The sequence below is a fragment of the Lygodium microphyllum genome, chromosome 19, assembly GCF_053477565.2.
Source record: "Lygodium microphyllum isolate KBCC chromosome 19, Lygodium_microphyllum_v1.1.10, whole genome shotgun sequence".
NCBI lineage: Eukaryota > Viridiplantae > Streptophyta > Polypodiopsida > Schizaeales > Lygodiaceae > Lygodium > Lygodium microphyllum.
The window spans coordinates 101,820,091-101,839,948 of record NC_141153.1 but is presented as its reverse complement, the minus strand read 5'-3'; the positions used below and the strand labels follow the sequence as shown (position 1 = coordinate 101,839,948).

Genomic DNA, 19,858 nt, shown 5'->3' with positions numbered 1-19,858 from the left:
AAGGTAACTACTTGCGTAAACAGTGCAATAAACTGCAATTACAGCATGCTGAAAATGAAGTACATCAATATAAGAAATCAATGCGAAAGAGGAGCAATCATTAATATAAGACAAACTGCAACTGCCAGGGAATAGCTCCAACTAGCAGTGAGTGAATATGTGACTGGCATCGCGAATTGTCAAAGAATTAGCGTGTTAGACTAAGATCCCATAGGCATAACCATTATGTATAGAGTAGGTCTCACGGGTAACATAAGAGACCAACTAAGGGCACAATGGACTGATCAATGTAACGGAAGCTCAATACATAACCAACCAAGATGCATACAGTACTGACAACATCGTGATAGAGATAGGTGCTGGCCCAAAAGTAATATCAGATCAGCCCACTAATCATCAACTGCGCACAGAAAGCATGACAAGAGCATGTACATGTCACCAAGTCCCACAGTCTCATTGTAAGACCCTCAAGGTCAACTGCGTAACCAAAAGCTCAATGTAATCTCCAAATGTCAAGAAGTGGCTTCCACTAGAACGAGAGTCAAATGCCAGATGAGCAAACAAAGCTCAAAGCATCATGTGGAAGGCATTCATACATCCAAGATCCAAGTAGCATATATCCGGGAGCATCCGACCCAAGTAACTTGCAAAGTGCTTACTAGAGCATTAAATAACCATACATAACAGTGAATGACAATCAATGTCAAAATTTAAAGCTCCAACTCAGCTCAATTGCAATCTGGAAGCATAACAAAGCACGTAACATGAACCATAAGCATCGGTATATCAATCCCGAATAGTCGGTAAGCACCCGAGAGCAATAAGCATACACTTTCACTGATAAAATAGCATTCAGCCCTGCTTATTACAGCACTTAAAATCCTCTATAAAACTGAACAAAACAGTGCTCAAATCAGTGACATTGCATTCCATTACATTGGCATAGCATCCCTAGATGTTCCGGCATCAAATTGACATCCTGGGAAGCATAAGTGACCTCCGGACAATGAATGAAGTGCTGCCATAAAAGTTTGCTCAGAGGCTATAGCATCCGCACCACTATTCCTCCGTGTTTGCTCCTCCTCTAGAAGCAAACTGACTAACTGAAGAAAAGTGATTGGCTGCGCGGCAATCCTCGTGGTGAGGTTTAAGGCCGTATGAAAAGCCAAGTATGAAGGAGGCAATGAGTTCAAAGTGGTAGATATCATCTGTGCATTCGAATAGTACTTGTCAACATTCATGAGTTGCTCTTGCAAGTCCTGAATTTTGTTCAAGTGATCCTGAATAGAATCACCTTCATCCATTTTCAATGTCTCTAGCTCTTTCTTTAAGAAAGAAATGTGAGTTTCATTCTTGCCTGCAAATATCTGCTCCAAAGCTAGCTAAGCTTCTCGTGAAGAAGCTGCTGAACGAATATGGGGGATGATTGACCGCTTAACTGCCAATGCAATTAGCGACAAAGCCTATGCATCCCGTGTATCCCATGCTTTTTGAGCTGCTATTCTTTGGGGAAGTGGCTGAAGTGGAGCAGACTGAGGTGCCCGTGGTGCATGTTCTCCTAGAGGAGGAGTAGCTGGAGCTACAACTTGAGGTCGAGCTTCTTCTCCACTGACATAATCCCAAAGATTTTTTGCCACAAGTACATTCTTCATCATGAAGGACCAAAGTGAATAGTTATTTCCATCCAATCTATCCTCCTTAGATACATAGGTGAAAACATCTCCTCCCTGATTTGCCATGATTTTTAATTACCAAAATAAGATGCAAAAGAGCAATGTCAAAGCAGGACCACACTGGAAATCTGAAAATTTCGAGAAATTGTAGGAAATAACTTTTTGCTATTAGTGTATAGAGGTACACTCTGTCAAAATTGTCTGTTATGCATGCAGTCCAATGTGCAATCAGTGCTCAGCAACACTATACCAACAAAATCTCCAAAATTTCTTGCATCAGGTTTGTCAAAACAGTCTTTTAATGACTGTAACTGCAGTGCGTATGCCAATGTTCCCAGAAAACATAAAAGCCCCAAAAAAAATTTATGAATGTGTCCAAAAATTGCATTCCATGTGTCCCATACACGTTTCCTGAATTTTGTGTCTGTGCCGTGGGAACCCCTGCTTCCAGAAATTGCAACTAGGATTTTTTTTTTTGAAAAATTTTTTACCAAAAAACAGGATGATTAGTGTAGAGACGTTGGGTGGGTTGACTGGCGGCGCTTCAGATGGGCTGTTGCGTTCCTCACGGCATAGTCGACGGGTCAGACCAGTGGCGAGCTGCGGGTCAAAGACTGCGGGAGGGCTTAGACGGCTGCAGGCGGGCGTGACGACTGGTGACGAACGTTTGCCAGGTTCGTCCAGCAGCTGGCAAGGGGAGTGTCGCAGCAGGACTGGTGGCGGGGCACTACAAGTGACAGGTACGATGGCGAGAGGGTAGGCGGGGCAGTGGCGCTGGGCGAGGAGCTCCCTGGCGGACTAGCGAGCTGCAGGACAGTGGCGCAGTTGTGCTTCTTCGCGAGCCGAGTTATACCTGAGTACAGCAGAGCTGAGCCAATGCTCTGATACCAAATGTGAGAGAGGACAAGATCGAAGCTCAGCACCGAAAACCAGTAGACAGTAGAGAGTGAAGCACGACACCCAATTTGATAGACTGAAAGAGTGTGAGCTGAAAGTACAAGGTACAACCCTTAAACCTTAGGGTTGTAGGGGGTGTTAATACCCGAACACGGTAAGTGCCCGTAAGTGTGTGTCATAAGCACATATGAAATAATCCCATAAGTCTAGGGGAAAAAACCTCTCCTACCGAGAGTATAAAGTGCCCAAGTGTCCTACTGATCACTGACACTCCTATGTGAGCGTAGGCGTAAGTGAGACGTGAGTGAAATACCTAACAAGTGTAACTAATACACGGGCGGCTAGGCACATGCGCCTTTACCCCCAACAATCTTTCCCCGACACGGCTACAAACATGGTCTCTAGCCAGTGGAAGCTTTCTTTCCATGTTAGTTGGCTACCTCCCTCCGTTAGTTAGGTGGTTGTAGTGGTTAAAACCAATTCCCTTTGTGGAGATAGAGTAGATGGTAGTGCCTAGATGGGTTGCTTTCCCTTGCGGTCCTCTTGTGAGTGAGCATCTGCATTGATAGTGCTTCCTACCCTTCTTGGTGCTCCTTTTGTGGAGATAGAGTAGATGGAAGTGCCTGGATGGGTTGCTTTCCCTTGCCATCCCCTTGTTTGCGAGCATTTGGCTATTCCACTAATTTCTAGATGGGCAAGTCATAGTCTTCCGCCTCTTTCCTCCTTAGCTTCTCTTTTTCTTTTTGGAGCCTAGCTTGCTGCTCAGCCTCTGTTATTTTGGAATCCAAAATCCTCCAAGGCTTCTTCTATAGCCTCCTTTTCTTCCGATGCTGTCTTCTCCTCCCCCCCATCTTTCTTAGAAACGTCTTTCTTTTTGCTACCCTTTGTGGAGGTCTTACTCTTGTTCTACTCCTGTTTATCCTCATGAGGGGTCTCCCCTAGCTTTGCTTTCTCAGTGTTTTGCTTGTGTATGCTCAACTTGCTGAGCCTCTTCAACTCTTTTCCTTTGAAGCTTCGTCTTCTTGTGGTTGACCTTGTTTACCAGACTCATCGGACATCATCTTGTTGGACTCCTTGTGGGTGTCTAGCCTCCTTTGGATTTCTTCGTAGTGTTTCCTTGCTAGCTTAGCCTCCTTTTGCAATTGTGCTTCTTCAACCTCCTCGTTGCCTGTGGTAGGTAACTCCTCATCTAGAACAACTGTCTCCCTTGTTGAGCTAAAATATGCATTACTTGCTGATTAGCCTCTTAAACAGCCCCAGAACACACTAAAAATGCTCTTCTAGTGTAAAACCCTAAAATGGGGAGCGGTTCGAGAGAGTTCAGTGGAAACCCTAAAACGGGGAGTGGTTCGAGAGAGTTTAGTGGAAACCCTAATTTTTGGGGCGCCCTTCCACATCTATACATAGATAGGCTGCCCCCATTCAGCCATTATCCTTGTTTGCAGGTTACACCAGCCCACACACCCTCTGCTGCTATTGGCGCCCAGTTTCCAGCCTGCAGCCCGCCTCCATCTGCTGCTTAGCCATCATCGACTAGAGCCACATTATCTTCGACCTGTCCATTGCTATAGGCGATAGCTCTCAGCTGCTGGTGCATGCTCCAGACTATCCCAGACTACTGTTCAGCCTGCTGTCCATCATCTCTAGGGTCAGCCAGCCTGCGTTTTCAGCAATGCAGGCCCTGACACTCTCAGACACTGTTTCAGCCTGCTGTTTACAGCAGACTGTGCACAGTTTCCAGCCTCCGATCGATGGTACACTACTACTTTTACCAGTTTCTAGCCTCTAGACTACTGCATTTTGGTGACCAGCCTGCTGCCATTCATTATTCAGCACTCCTATACTCCGACTGGTGGTCACAGACTTGGGATCCGTCTTCGGTGGACGTCACACTCCGACATTGCTCTGCCCTTAAGCACACTGTACATTTTTACATTCATTTACAGCATTCATTCACTTCAAAGTTGTGTTCTCTCTCTCCCTTCTTCTGTTTGTGTTTGAGTTTTGAGTTTTGCGTTGAGGGTCTGAGTTTTGCCCTCTGTGTCTGTGTTTGTCTCTTTGTGTTTCTGTCGTGGTTGTACACTTTGTGTGTCCTCAGTGCAAACCCTAGCAGTTTCCTTCACATGGTATCAGAGCCGGTGCTCTTGTAAAGAGTATCCTGTGGATATTGTGGAGAGCTAGTCTTTGTGCGAGGCACGCAATACGACTCGTAACCGAATCACAATGTCCCAGACATCTTCTTCTCCAGTTCCTATGATGTCTTATCAGGCTTCTCCATCATTGGAGGCCCTGAGACGGCATTATGGACTCGGTGAGGAGGACGACACTCCACCTTCACCAGATTTCACTAACATGACAGAGGACTTTGAGGAGTACTATCGCAACAAGTATGGTGATGTTTACACCCCTCCTACCAGTTTTGCTACCACATCTAGACTGGTTGGTGAGGCTGGCCACCTCTCCGATCATGGAGGACATACGGCATTTGGAACGTCTGGCGATCCATCTTTATCATCTCAGCCAGGTCCAATGTCAGGTTTGTACAATTGTTTTGTGTTGCATGAATCAAAATCCTCGCCTCTTTCTTGTTTTGAGGTACAGGATCCGGATGGCTTTGCGTATGTGAACTTCAATAGAGGGTGCTTACGAAGTAGACGAAATTCAGGTACATCTACAGCTTTTGTTTCATTTGAGCATATCACACACACTTCTCACTTCCCTCCCATCCGACCCTCTTCTATATCACACCTCTCATCATCTTTCCAAAACCTTGGATTACACTCCACATCTGCATCACACACCCTAGGGGTTGGATCTTCCATCTCCGCACCTAGCATCTTTTCCTTCTCCACCCCATTCTCTACCTCTTTGCACCATGGTACTTCGTTAGGGGGAATGCCACCCTTTAACACAGTTCCTCTCACCTTTCAGCACATGAGCACATCCATAACTCTTGGGACGACTGTGGTGGGCATCCCCCTCACTATCCCTAGCTTCACATCTCCCATGACCACTCATACGCAGGGGTTTCCATCCTCAACTTATGGTGCATCTTCACACTCTCCTTGGCCTGGATCCACCTTGCACACTACACGCATGCTTGGTGGGCACTCTGGGGCCCATTTCCAAGTGTGCTCCACTCCCCTATCCTATCTACACTACACTTTTTCACACTATCCATCTCCGAGCACTACCACTCCTGTTGCAATGGCCAAGAATGCCTTCACGGATAAGACACGTTTTAACGGGTCAAATTTCACCACTTGGTCTAATTTCATGCAACAAGTGCTTGAGTTTCAGGGTCTTTGGGACCTTGGTCTAGAGCCTATGCCGGACCCTCGACTAGCTCACCCTGATTACATCCGTCAATGGAGAGCCCGCAATGCCATAGCCAATGTTGAGCTGATGTAGGGATTGCTTCTTGAGTTTCACTCTCAATTGCAGTACTTCCTACTCGCGTCAGAGCATTGGAGTCACCTTCTCAACCGCTATGCGGCTCGTGATCGTACTCGACGCATCAATCTCGACTTTGAGCTTCAAGAGTTCTCTATTAAGAAAGGGGATGATCTGAAAGTCAAACTGGCTGAATATAGGCGGTTACTTGCCGAGTTCGCCACTATTGGCTCTCCAAAGTCAAATGACGATCAGGTTATATTCTTCTTGAATAAATTGCCCGACAACTACTTCAATTTCATTCAACACATCATCTCCCAACCTAGATTGCCAACCTTCTACGAGTTTGAGTGCCAGTTCTTGCATTACGCGAGGCTGTATGATCAAGTCCACAAAAAATCCTCATCACAACCTTATTCAGAGCAGAGGGGGTTGGTTGCCTCTTCTTCGGGAGGGACAACCACTAGTGGGAAAAACTCGCTAGATGCGAAGGCAAGCCAATCAAAGGGTGACTCCTCTTTCTCAGATGGAACCAAAGAATCTAGACCTATCTGGCAGCAACTCCCTAAGAAAAACCGGTTTTGCACATTGCCAGAGAGCAGGCCATGTGGAGAAGGAGTGTCGCTCCAAGGCCCAAGGTCTTCCACCTAAAAAGCCTCCGCTGGCCACTGTGACTACATAGTCCAGTGGGGCTACACCCTCTGCTCCTACTTCATCTGCTCCTTCAGCACCTGTTGTTATTCTTGTTGGACATGTGGCTCGAGTACAGCCTCAGCGGCCCATCTCTTTCACTACCCCTGAGGGATTGGCTGATTGGTCTGCAGGTTCCGATCCCGTTGCACTTCATGCATCCATCTCACCTTCCTCTCCACCTCATCAAGCGTTTCCTTGGCAGAGCCCTGCCACTGGACATACGCGATGGTAGTCACCTTCTTCGACTTGCATGCCTCTATGTCCTTTCGGATATCCTAGGTCAGTCTAGCATTCATTTTTTCGCACTCTTAGAGTCGGGCCCATAGGATTCATTATCCTTAGTTTTTCCATTTTTTTATCTTTCGTTGCATTTACTCACACACATACACAATCATTGCATTTATTTTGAGTTGGATTTTCTTTCTATTCTGTTTTGCTTTGGAGCATCTCACCACTAACCTTTGTGTTTGCAGATTCTTATCTCTTTTGCAGCACATTCATTGCATTTATTTTGAGTTAGATTTTCTTTCTGTTCTATTTTGCTTTGGAGCATCTCACCACTCACCTCTGTGTTTGTAGATTCTCATCTCTTTTGCAGGGTAGCAGATTGCTTTGGTCCTCCCTGGGCTAGAGACGTGGGGATGCGCACCGTTCCTTTCATGGTTTCATCATCCTAGGAGTGCTTGCTCTTCTTCCAGCATGGCGGTTTTTCCTCCCGAGGCAAATCGTGTAGCATCTCTCTTGATGCTATCGTGGCGGTGACTTCTACCTTGCTCTTCTAGCGGGGTGCTTCATCCACTTCATCTTCTTTCATTCCTTATGGTTCTCGGCACCATATGAAGACCGACATCAGGTTCCTCTTCCTTCTTCAGCATCTGCATCCAAGTTGAGAGGGGGTTCCTACCCTTCTTGGTATTCTACAGGCTTCAGTACTTTGTCTTCGACATCGGCTTCTTCCCCCTGTTGTACCTTACCCTTTGCATTGCATGATTACATCATCCTTGTACTAGGGTGCTTGGGCAAGTGAACAATTTTCCCACGAGGGACACTGTCCAACTGGCACCTAGTGCATAAGCATTCTTCAGCATGTAGCATACTTTGCATCTCATTGTGCAGAGCACCACTTGCACGGATCCTAAATTGTTTCCACCGGTGGCTGTTGTTACCACACCACCATCCTTCTTCATCACATGGATACCTCATCACCTATTTTCCCTTGTCATCGACATCCTAAGTGGATGGGTTAAGAAGAAAAGAAGATTAAATCCAAAGAAGAACCAAGCACCTCTAAATATGAACAAATTTTATATGTTTGTAATAGGTACAAGGGCAAGAAAGATCAGCTGATTTGTGACTTCTTGCACTGTTTTGTGATGTGTTGGGTGTACCCTCCCTACTTCCGTCTTCTGGGTCACTTTTACTCAATCGGCCGCATCCCATCAAATTTACTTCACTTATTTTTTAAAAAGAATAAAAAAAAATCCATGTAGTTTTATCCGCCTTTGTAGGCCTTGGTAGGCCACTAGGCAGTCGACATGCACCCTTTGTCTGATACCCTGTTCTCTGTGGGGTGACTACTTGGATTCCCTTGGTAAGGTAGCCATCGCCTTTGTAGTCTTGGTAGGCCACTGGGCAGCCAACGTGCACCCTTTGTCCGATGCATTGGCTGCTTTGGGGTGGGATGCCTTGGGGTACATAAACATCACAATGTCTGGCCTAACCTTTCAACTCAGTTTTGGGCTTGAGAGGGGGTGTTCAGCTTAAATACGCACTACTTGCTGATTAGCCTCTTAAACAACCCCAAAACACACTAAAAATACTCTTTTATAGTAAAACCCTAAAACGGGGAGCGGTTCGAGAGAGTTTAGTGGAAGCCCTAATTTTTGGGGCTTCCACATCTATAAATAGACAAGCTGCCCCCATTCAGCCATTATCCTTGTTTGTAGGTTACACCAGCCCACACACCCTCTGCTGCTGTTGGCGCCTAGTTTCCAGCCTGCAGCCCGTCTCCATCTGTTGTCCAGCCATCATCGACTAGAGCCACATTATCTTCAGCCTGTCCATTGCTGTAGGCGACAGCTCTCAGCTGCTGGCGCCTGCTCCAGATTGTCCCAAACTGCTGTTCAGTCTGCTGTCCATCATCTCCAAGGCCAGCCAGCCTGCGTTTTCAGCATTGCAAGCCCTGACACTCTCAGACACTGTTTCAGCCTGCTGTTTACAGCAGACTGTGCACAGTTTTCAGCCTTCGATTGATGGTACACTGCTACGTTTGCCAGTTTCGAGCCTCCAGACTGCTGCGTTTTGGTGACCAGCCTGCTGCCATTAACTATTCAGCACTCCTACACTCCGACTGGTGGTCACAGACTTGGGATCCGTCTTCGGTGGACGTCACACTCTGACATTGCTCTGCCCTTGAGCACACTGTACACTTTTACATTCATTTACAGCATTCATCCACTTCAAAGTTGTGTTCTCTCTCTCCCTTCTTCTATTTGTGTTTGAGTTTTGAGTTTTGGGTTTAGGGTTTGAGTTTTAAGTTTTGCGTTTAGGGTTTGAGTTTTGCCCTCTGTGTCTATGTCAGTCTCTTTGTGTTTGTGTCGTGGTCGTACACTCTGTGTGTCCTCAGTGCAAACCCTAGCAGTTTCCTTCACATCCCTTGCTTTTGAGGTCGCCTCTTGTACAAATGGCATTGCAGCTTCCTTACCTGCACTTGTTATGATTTCCTTCATAGTGTTAGGATCCTTAAGGCCTTCTTCATCAATGATGGCTATGAGCACTCCTAGTTACTAGGGCTGCCTTTCTAGATGCTTTTCCTTTTGTTGGTTTCTTGCTTCCTAATATCACATCATCAAGGTCTTTTGGAATTTGAGTATTGAGTCCCACGGCTTTGGCTATGGCATGTATGGTATTCCTAGTGTAGGCATTGAGCTCCAACTTCTTGATGTTTCCTATCACAATGTCTTCAAACAACGCCGCATGGATCCTGTTAATGGTAGAGTTATGCTTGGTATTGGAGAACAAGGAGTGCACTAGCTTCACTTGCATCCTCAAGGCTGGGTCATCGATCTTGATTCCATCATTGTCCATTTCCTGTTTGGAAAATTTAAACTTTGCAGAAGTAGCGAATCCTTTGCTTGCTTGATTATCGGAGCATGGCCACCTGCCAACATGAGGTCATCCACATAGAGGATGAACACCATGTGCTCTCCAACTAAAGGGTGGACGTGCAAATTTAGATCGGGGACAAGCCTATGATACACCAACCTTTCCCTAAGGAAGGCCATCTTCAAAACATATACCTTACAATCTGAGGACAAGAACCTAGGAGATTGCTCAATATCGACCTCCTCCTTTAAATCTCCATTCAAAAAGGCTGATTTGACATCCAACTAGTAGATTGGCCGCAAAAAAGGATTGGCTAAGGCAAGCAAGTATGGTGCAAATAGTAGCCATGCATGCAGCAGGAGCAAAAGTGTCATCAAAATCTACACTTGGGCTTTGAGCAAAACCTTTAGCCACCAAGTGAGCATAGTGTTCGTTCAACGTGCTATCATGATACTTGGTCTTGAAGACCTACTTCACTCCAATCACTTTACCATGCACGGGCCTAGGCACAAGATCCCACATGCCATTGTGCTCTATAGCCTCCTATTTTTGTTCCATGGCATTCCACCAATGATCATACTTCAATGCCTCACCAATTGATATAGGTTCCCTATCTAGATGGCATGGGTCATCAACCCATAATTAGTGTATAACAACTCCCTAGAAAGTGCTTGGTTCCATCAAGACTGTTGCAGTCCATCCTACGGCTATCGCTCCTTGGAAAGACCATATTTCCCTGCATCATAGACTCTCTCTCAAACCCAGCTGGGAGGAGGCTGATAATCCTCCCACCACTCTGTCTCTATTGAAGTCTTAGGAACATCCACTGGATGGGGATCTGGTAGTGAGACAATCTTCTCCTTAGGAGGCTTGGACTCTGCTGGTTCCACATGAATTGGCTCCGGTCCCCAATTGTCACCTAGATCTTCAAGAACATGGTGCCTTCCCCCTGGTCAACTGGAAGCTTAACAAATAGAACATCTCAGCTTGTGTAGACATGTTGGGAAACTCAATCTTAAACCCAATATCCCACTGACTAGGAGCTATAGCCAATAAACATTTGCATTTTAGCCTTCGGCCCAAACTTATCACACCTCTGGCCATAAAAACTAGGGTACTTGTTGATGCTCCAGCATAGTCCTTGCCATTGCAATCATGGTCCTATTCTTTTGCTCCAAGATACCATTCTCTTGCAAAGTCTTGGTATTCGCAAATCCTGATGAATCCTTTGCTCCATACAAAAGCGAGCCATTTCTTTGGAGATGAATTTCCTGCCTCTGTCAACAAACCTCTTACCTAACAGTCTTCAACTTCCACCCAGATTGATTTAAAATCATCAAGGTTCAGCATGAAATAGGTACTCCCCTTAAGGGACTCCTGCTATATTGGTCCACATGAATCTATAGGCACAAGCTCCAAGGGGGCCATAGCCCAACGAGAAGCTTTGTTTGGAGTGGCATCACATTGTTTTTTACCCCTGATGCAGGACACACAAGGGGTATGGTTCACCCCAACATCTAGTAAGCACAAACCAACATTTAGTATGCAAGACACACAAGGGATATGATTCATCCCAACATCTAGTAAGCGACAAACCAACTGACCATGAGCTGCCTTCCAAAGGCACTCATAGTTGAGGTGACTGAATTGAGCATGCCATACCTTGTTCTGTGATTGAGAGGAAAGGAAGTAAGAGCTTCTGTACTTTGAAGTTTGTAGACACCATTGTCCTTCTTCCCTTGACACACCATCGATCTAGTCTAGCCATCTAGCATTGTAAGTAGCATTGAATTCCACAATAATGTAGAGTTGAAGGTTTGTAGAGTTGAAGCAGAAGCACAGAGAGAGAGAGAGAGAGCAGAGAGCAGGGAGCAGGCGCATTAATCGAGGTGCTCAATAATCCAAAACTGAAGTGTTGAAGAGTGAGATAGAGTGAGAATGAGTTGTCAAATAGGCGTGTACCAGTGTGGTACACAGAAAGAATAAAAGAATGTATTTATACTTAGGGTACGGTACACTTACACCCGCTAGGGTGAGTTCACGTGTGTGAAGTAATATATACACGGGAGATGCATAAAGGGCCTTTACACCCAACAACCTCCCACTTAAAGGTCCTAAGTGAACCTTTAATCAACTCGCAGAAGTCTAATGCAATGCTCATGTTGAGCCTTTGCAAGACTTTTAGTGAGAACATCTGTAGGGTTATCTTGTGATTTGATCTTAGTCAGGGTGACTAGACCATCATCCAAAACTTGTCTGATAAAATGATACCAAGCATCAATATGTTTGATACGTGCATGAAACATTGCATTCTTAGCTAGGCATACAGCGCTCTGGCTATCACATCTAAGTACAGGTGTTTTGGTGGGCAGCCCAAAATCCTTGACCAAACGACCAAGCTAAACTGCTTCTTTTGAAGCTTCATTGGCAAAAATATATTTAGCCTTAGTGGTAGAGAGTGCTACTATTTTTTGCAATCTCGAGCACCAAGAAACCGCCCCACCAGTCAAGGTAAAGATGCGCCCGCTAGTAGACTTGCGAGTATCCAAGTCACTTGCCATGTTTGCATCACAATACCCCTGCAGATCTAATGTACCCTTTTCATAGCAAATACATTTACTCTGTGTGCCCTTAAGGTATCGTAAGATGCATTTCACTGCTTCCCAATGTGCTTTGCTAGGATTTGACATGAATCTACTTACAACTCCCACTGCATAAGCAATGTCAAGTCTAGTGGCAACCATAGCATACATGAGTGAACCACGTGCAAAAGCATAAGGAACACCCTTCATAGTACTGGCTGTCTTATCATCTTTTGGGCAATCTGCTTTGCTAAGCTTAAGATAAGGTGGAAAAGGTACACCAAGAGGCTTAGCATCAACCATAGAAAAACGATGGAGTACTTTGCTGATGTACTTTTCTTGTGAGAGAAATAAGATTTGTTGCTCTCAATCTCATGTTACACGCATGCCCAAAATATGTTCAGATGCACCCAAATCCTTTATGGAAAAGGCTGAATTCAGCTGTCTTTTCAATGCATTAATCTGGCTTTTATGCTTACCAGCAATAAGCATATCATCTACATAAAGCACAAGTATAATAAGGCTTCCATCATCAGCCTTCTTAATATATAAGCAGTGATTTGCACTACTCCTTTTAAATCCATGTGACAACATGAAGGTATCAAACTTTTTATACCATTGTCTAGGTGCCCGTTTCAAACCATACAAGCTTCTCTTAAGCTTACATACCAAATGCTCCTTTCCTTGTATAACAAAGCCTTCGGGCTATTTCATGTATAGCTCTTCTTCCAAATCACCATGCAGAAATGCAGTTCTAACATCCATCTAATCAAGTTCAAGATCCATAGATGCTGCAATGGCAAATAACACTCAAAGAATGGTCATTTTGATAACGAGAGAAAATACTTCTTGAAAATCAATGCTCTCCTTTTGTGTATAGCCCTTAGCCACAAGTCTGGCTTTGTATTTGGGTTTGCCATCCACACATTTGATTTTATAGACCCATTTGTTAGGAATGGCTTTTCTATCCTCGGGCAATGTAACCAAATCCCAACTTTCATTCTGATACAATGACTTCATTTTTTCCTGCATATGCTAGCTCCCACTTTTTCTTTAATTCACATGATAAGGCCTCTTTATACGTAAGAGGCTCACCTTCATCTGTGAGCAAAATGTAGTCCAAAGAAGGATCAAGTCTTTGTATAGGTCTTCTGACACGTGTAGACCTTCTTACCCAATGATCTGTGTTATCAAGTAATGGATCCACATCCAAGGGTATGTCAATGACCTCATTGTTTGGCTACTGAATTGCATATTTAGGTTGCTGTAATATAATTTCAGGCTGCTATAATTCATTTTCAGCATGCTGATTTTGGTACTCAAGCTGATGTTCTGCATCCCTTTGCTGATCATTTTCATCTGGCTCAATAATGATACGTTGATTGTCATAATCAGCATCAAAAGGAACTGAATCCCCGGGCTGATGGCTGCTCAAGTAACTGATCATACTAAAATTTAACTTTCTTTTTGTCTGAGTCATTAGATGTGACATTTTTCAGCAGCTTTGACTCATTAAATACCACATCCCGGCTGTGTAGCACTTTTTTTATGCTTGGAACCCAAACTCTATAGCCCATTTCACCTTCATCTCCATAACCCATGAAGCATGATGTGGAGATTGGTTGCAAATATGCACCGCGGTTTTAAGTGCTTCTTCCCAAAACGATTGTGAGAGATTAGCTGTGGACTGGATGCAGTGAATCTTCTCACATAACGTGCGATTCATTCGCTCAGCCACACCATTAGATGATGGATTATAAGGAGTTGTAACCTCTCGTCTAATCCCACAAAAGTCAAGCTTTGAGTTTTTCACATCAACTCTTTCAAGTGAAGAAAGTGCTTGCAAACCCTTTCGATTCATGTATCCAAGATGCTTGTGCCATAACTCCATGTGTGACTGTACTTCAGCAACTGCAACAAACTTTTCAGGAAGTGCCTTGCAGTAGAGATAATACAGAGTCCCCTTTTTACCACCTCTAGTGACTAGCATAGATCATTTCTTTATTTTCCACATACCACCCAAAAGTAGTAAAGTAACCTTTGGTGTCTAGCTGCCCAACAGAAAGCAAGCTCTTCTTGATGCCAAGTACATACCTAACATCGTGAAGAATCAATTCCTCACCATTTTCTAGAGCTAGGAATATGGTGCCCATTCCTTCAATATCATATGTATGATTGTTGCCAAGGTAGACTTATTACCTTCTGCATAAGTAGAAAAATACTCCAAGGATGGAGTTACACGAAATGAAGCAACGCTGTCGACAATCCATGATTGTGACAAACCATCATGAGCTGACAACAAAGCATTTATCACATCTGTTTTAGTGATATACATGTCCTCCACTGTCATAGCAAGCAAATTTAAAAATGCAACCAGCAAATCAGCATCTTTATCCTTTTCTATTTCCTCAATAACAGCACTAGATATCACATTTTCTTTTTCTGACTCTTTAGGGGTAGAGCTGCCATGCTTGTCATTCTTTTTTGCCTTTTGCATTAGCCTGCTTCTTGCATTCTTGTTTCCTTTTAAAGTACTTGCAATCGAGCTTTTTATGCCCTTTGCGACCACATTGATAACAAGTTACATCTTACTGTTTTTCTTTGCTTTTGCTGCGATTTTTGTTTTTATTTGCAGCATTAGATATTTTTTCAATTCTTCCTCTTACATTGTAGGATAATCCACTGTTTTTCCCACTTGCCTTGCATCTAATCTCTTCATTGAGAATAGGACCACGCACACCATCAAATGTCAAGTTGGGTTTATTGCTCAATGACAACCAATGCTTCCCATGAATCAAGCAAGGTCATGAGCAAGAAGATAGCCCTTGATTTAGGATCAAAAGCTGGCAAACCTGTATCTTGTAACTGACTCAAAATACCAGTGAAAGCATTTAAATGCTCTAAGGCAAGCTTGGACTCATCAAGCTTCAAGTTGACCGACTTCCGCATGAGATGTACCTGATTGACAGGAGTTGTATTCTCATAAGTAACCTTGAGTTTCTCCCAAACTACATAGGCAGTATCAAGCCCCTTTATATCAACCAAGATATCATCTGTGACGGCCGTTTTAATGTAAGTAATGGCCTTTTTGTTCTTTTTAGCCCAATCCTCATCTAACAAAGCAACAGGTTTATGTTCTGCTAAAGCATCATCACAATCCTTTAAAAAGAGTATACCCTACATACGATCTTTCCAAAGATCAAAACCATTTCCATCGAATTTACAAATCTCAAAGAGATTCTTTGTGTTAGATGTAGATGCACTGCCAGCCATCTTCAGCAATACACAACTACAACAAAGGGCTGAATGCTTTCAGCCAATAGCAAGGTTGCTGAATTGTAACAGCAAGTACACACTCTTGTACTTCCAAGGTGTCCAAGAAGCAGATGTTTAGCTGCAATTTCAGTCTCAAGTACTGATTACAGCATATACATGAATCAAAACTGATACATTTGCATCAAAGACAGCTCCCGCTTCAATAATACATCACCAAAATTCCCAAATGTTGTATTTACCACTGTTTCACTGCATAGTGAGTATTCAGCAATACATGTACCAAGAGAAGCTGCCCTTTTTCAACATTTGAAGCTTCCAAAACTCAAAAGACTCCCACTCAGCAGTGAATCTGCGCCAATTGCATCAATACATCTTCCCGAGCATCAAGTATAGGCTAATGTTGCAGAAATTTCACAAATTCTGCAAAAGCCCAAATTTCGGGGTCCAAGAGTGCACAATTTCCAAGAAATTGGCACAAACAAGCAAATAAATCACTTGCATCTGAAAATCCCCAAAATTTCTGAGACCCGTGCACTCAATGTTGCAGTTTATGGATCAGGAGTCACTGAAACATGTGTCTGGCACCAAATTTGGGAAAAGCCCCAATTTTCCAGGAGCAGATTTGCACAGATTCGTGCTCTGTGCTTGCTCACGTGAACACCCGGGAGAGAAGAGAATAAAGTGAAGTGAAAATATTCTGAATTTTAAAGAGAAAAAAAAAAGTGTTGTTGCCCCGCCTGATTGACGGACATCAGTCCGTGCAACCGCGTGACCCGTCGGCAGCTATCCCCCGTCGCGAGCAGTCAAATCGCGACTGTCGCGCTGACCTAAAGCCCCATAGCGCCCTCTTGATCCGTCGTGAAGTCGTGCCTGACCTGTTGTGCAGTCTTCGACTGGCCCCCCATCAACGGCCAGTCAGTTACACCTGCGGAAGGCATTAACACAGCTGACGCGTGTTGGTCCCAATGGTGACGACTGCACTGTCAGCAGTGACTAATGGTCACAATTGCCTGCCTACGGGAGCCATTGGCTCTGATACCAGTTTGTAGAGTTGAAGCGGAAGCACAGAGAGAGAGAGAGAGCAGAGAGTAGGGAGTCAAACGCATTAATCGAGGTGCTCAATAATCCAAAACTGAACAGTGTTGAACAGTGAGATAGAGTGAGAGTGAGTCGTTGGATAGGTGTGTACTAGTGTGGTATACACAGAGTAAAAGAATGTATTTATACTTAGGGTACGGTACACTTACACCCGCTAGGGTGAGTTCACGTGTGTGAAGTAATATATACACGGGAGATGCGTATAGGGCCTTTACACCCAACAGATAAGGCCCAGTCTACATATTCACCAAGAGTAAATGATAGCTAAGACCATTGTCCTCCTTGCCTTGACACACCACCTATGTAGTCCAGCCATCTAGAATCCTAAGTAGCATCAAATTCCACAATAAGGCCCAGTCCACATGTTCACCGAGAGTAAATGGTAGCTAAGTCTGAACCACATAAGACCTCCCATGTATGAGCCATTGTATCCATTGGGAATAACCAGCATCTCATCAACACCCTATATCAGGATGGAAGAGCTGTCTCCATTAATTTCCTTGCATCGGATGAAAGCGGGCAATAGCTTCCTTGGATGGAGTCATGTGGCAAAAAGCGCCACTATCCACGATCTACTCATGAACCTGTGGGGCCATCAGCATTGCTTTAGATATAGAAGCTTAGGGCTCTCAATCACTTCTAGATGAACAAATGCCGATGAAGATGGGGCAGCAACTGCTCCTGATGACTCGGAGAGTCTCTTGTTCTCCTTCTCGTCCTTCAATAGGCAATCTTTCTTCCAATGTCCGAACTTCCCCCATATATGGCAAGCTAAGTCTTCTCCTTCCTGGACTCGCTGTTCTTCTTCTTCTTTTCTTTCCCCTTCTTTTGTCTTTAGAACTTTAACCCACAAGATCTGCCTTTGCTTGTCTCTGTCTTCGAACTTGTTAGTTTTCCCTTCACTATCTTTCCAACTGTTGCTCTTGTCTGCAATCTGTGTGCGATCAGGGTCCTCAGAGGCAACATCAACTTTACCAAAGGTTAAAAGACTGTAGTTGCTGAAGTAACAAGTAGAAAATGCCAGTCCACTTTCAGTGAACACAGAATTGTAATATATGGACAGACTGACCCTCTAAAGTAAGCTTGGATTCTGAACAATTATGTATCTCACCTGTTTACAGTATTCTTCCAGCTCCCAATAATACCAGAGGCATTCTTACGCTTCAATAGGTGGGAATTTTTCTGACTGTTTGAATTGTTCATCACATGTTCTATGACGTTTTTATTTTTGTTTCATAGCACAACTCAATATTCCTGCATGGCAGATTTTGGGCTCTAAGAGCAATTATCAAAAGAAGCAGGTCTGCAGAGATGATCAAGAGGTTTGATGAGATTAAAATATCTTGTTCTATTAGCTTGTTTGAGAATGCTAGAGAAAAATCTGTAATCTGTATGCTTACAGAGGCCACCCACCAGTGCAGACATCTTGAAGCCTATGACTCCATGGGAACTGCAACTGGAATGCTAAACTATTATAGAGCAGCACATGCAGGGCATTGGAGCATTGTCGGGAAGACCCAAGTTACTTTGCCCGTCACAGTGATTTGGGGAGAGAGAGATGATTGTCTTGATATTAAACTTTCTGATCCTCCAAAGGACCTCGTACCAAATGCTGAAGTGGTGGTCTTGCCTCAGGTATATTTAAACACATTCTGTTTTTTCTGTTCTTCTCGGAGTTGGTTTACGAGGAAGCTGGTTTTGGGTGCAATCATCCTGTTATAATAAGGGTACCAATTAATTGGATGCTTGTGAGCAAGATAACATCAATGAATGAATAACACAGTTTTGTAAAGTTCAGGCCAGTGATGATGTACAAGCCTGCTCTAATCAGAAACTGATTTGTCACCTTTCTCTTTCCCGTACCTCACTCTTCCTGTCACTTTGTAATTAGTGCCATGATCTTTGCTTCTTCTTTTATGTGGGTGGTGCAGCTTTCACACTGGCCGATGTGGGATAATCCTGAGCTGTTCAATAAGACATTACTGAATTCTCTTGTCTAGCTACATGCATGGGGAGGGTTTTGTGTTTGTTCAATTGCAATCGACATAGATTTTTATCAGTAGCAAAGCCCTAACACTACGCAGATTACATGAGCTCAGAAGTAATTTGAAAAATTCAAACATGGAAGGTCAGCTGTACTTTGGTGGTTGTACTTAAATGGTTGACATTTTTGAGGACTTACATTCAAGGTTTTGACTTGCAAATTTATGGGTTAAGAACCTTCTTTTGAAGATGGTGGGCCAAACTCTTCTAAGACATATTATTTGGCATTTTCTTGTTATTTCAATGACTGTTGTTGAACTAAAATTTAAGTACATGTACAAGTGCAAGCTTGGCCAGCATGCAAAAGCCATGTGCGCTACTCACAAAATGAATGGAACTTGTTGAAGCGCCATTGTCAATGCTGAAAGCATCAGGCACCATCATGGATAGCAACACTTGAAGATATCATGGAAGCCACTTGCCACGATAAAAAGCTTTTAATTCAACCAACATGACAAACATAGAAGATGAGAATGAAGGCATTTCTAGCACGCTAGATGTGTCAAAACTCTCTCTCTCTCTCTCTCTCTCTCTCTCTCTCTCTCTCTCTCTCTCTCTCTCAACCAAATAGGATGTCTTTCATTCTATCAATGATGCATGTACTCTAGCATCCACTTTACTAATCAAATGACATTGGACATGAAAGTACTTTGGATTCTCTCATAGTTAGTTTTATTATTTTTTTGACATTGAGAGATGAAAGCTAGGGGAGTGAATGGGATTAGATATCCCAGTAGTCCTAGTGATAAACAATGGTTACTAGCCTTGCATGTATTGACTTGTGTAGTGCTATACCGTTAGCATTATTTGTAGTAATGTAGCATTAGCATTTAATATTTAGGAGTACATTCACAAATGGCTAGGGGTGGGTCAAACAACTACTACTATATTTCTTTATTGAAGTATGAAGGGCCATAAGAACCTACAAGCAGGAAAAGAAGTCCTTTGCTCCACAATCGTGTGACCATTGTGAAACTTGGCCTTATATAGACGTTAATCTCTCTCTCTCTCTCTCTCTCTCTCTCTCTCTCTCTCTCTCTCTCATGCCTTTGCAACATATGTTTCCCCAATACAATAGAACTCTAGAGGGCATACCTC

The 19,858-nt window shown here is 43.8% G+C and overlaps 1 protein-coding gene across 8 annotated transcripts in view; it reads left to right on the top strand.

Annotated features, from left to right (window-relative positions):
- Nucleotides 1–19,354, top strand: part of LOC148020216 (uncharacterized) — a 135,776-nt gene extending 116,422 nt beyond the window's left edge. For 2 of the 8 annotated variants that reach the window (XM_087700536.1, XM_087700534.1), the window contains exons 5-8: nucleotides 17,839–17,887; nucleotides 17,983–18,039; nucleotides 18,139–18,352; nucleotides 18,649–19,324. In XM_087700536.1, the coding sequence (XP_087556662.1) occupies nucleotides 17,839–17,887; nucleotides 17,983–18,039; nucleotides 18,139–18,352; nucleotides 18,649–18,717 (389 nt within the window). In that variant the 3' untranslated portion in view covers nucleotides 18,718–19,324. Of the gene's footprint in view, nucleotides 1–17,838; nucleotides 17,888–17,956; nucleotides 18,040–18,119; nucleotides 18,353–18,648 lie in introns of those variants that run through there. The other 6 variants (XM_087700537.1, XM_087700531.1, XM_087700532.1 and 3 more) reach the window with 6 other exon arrangements.
- Nucleotides 19,355–19,858: the final 504 nt, after the last annotated feature.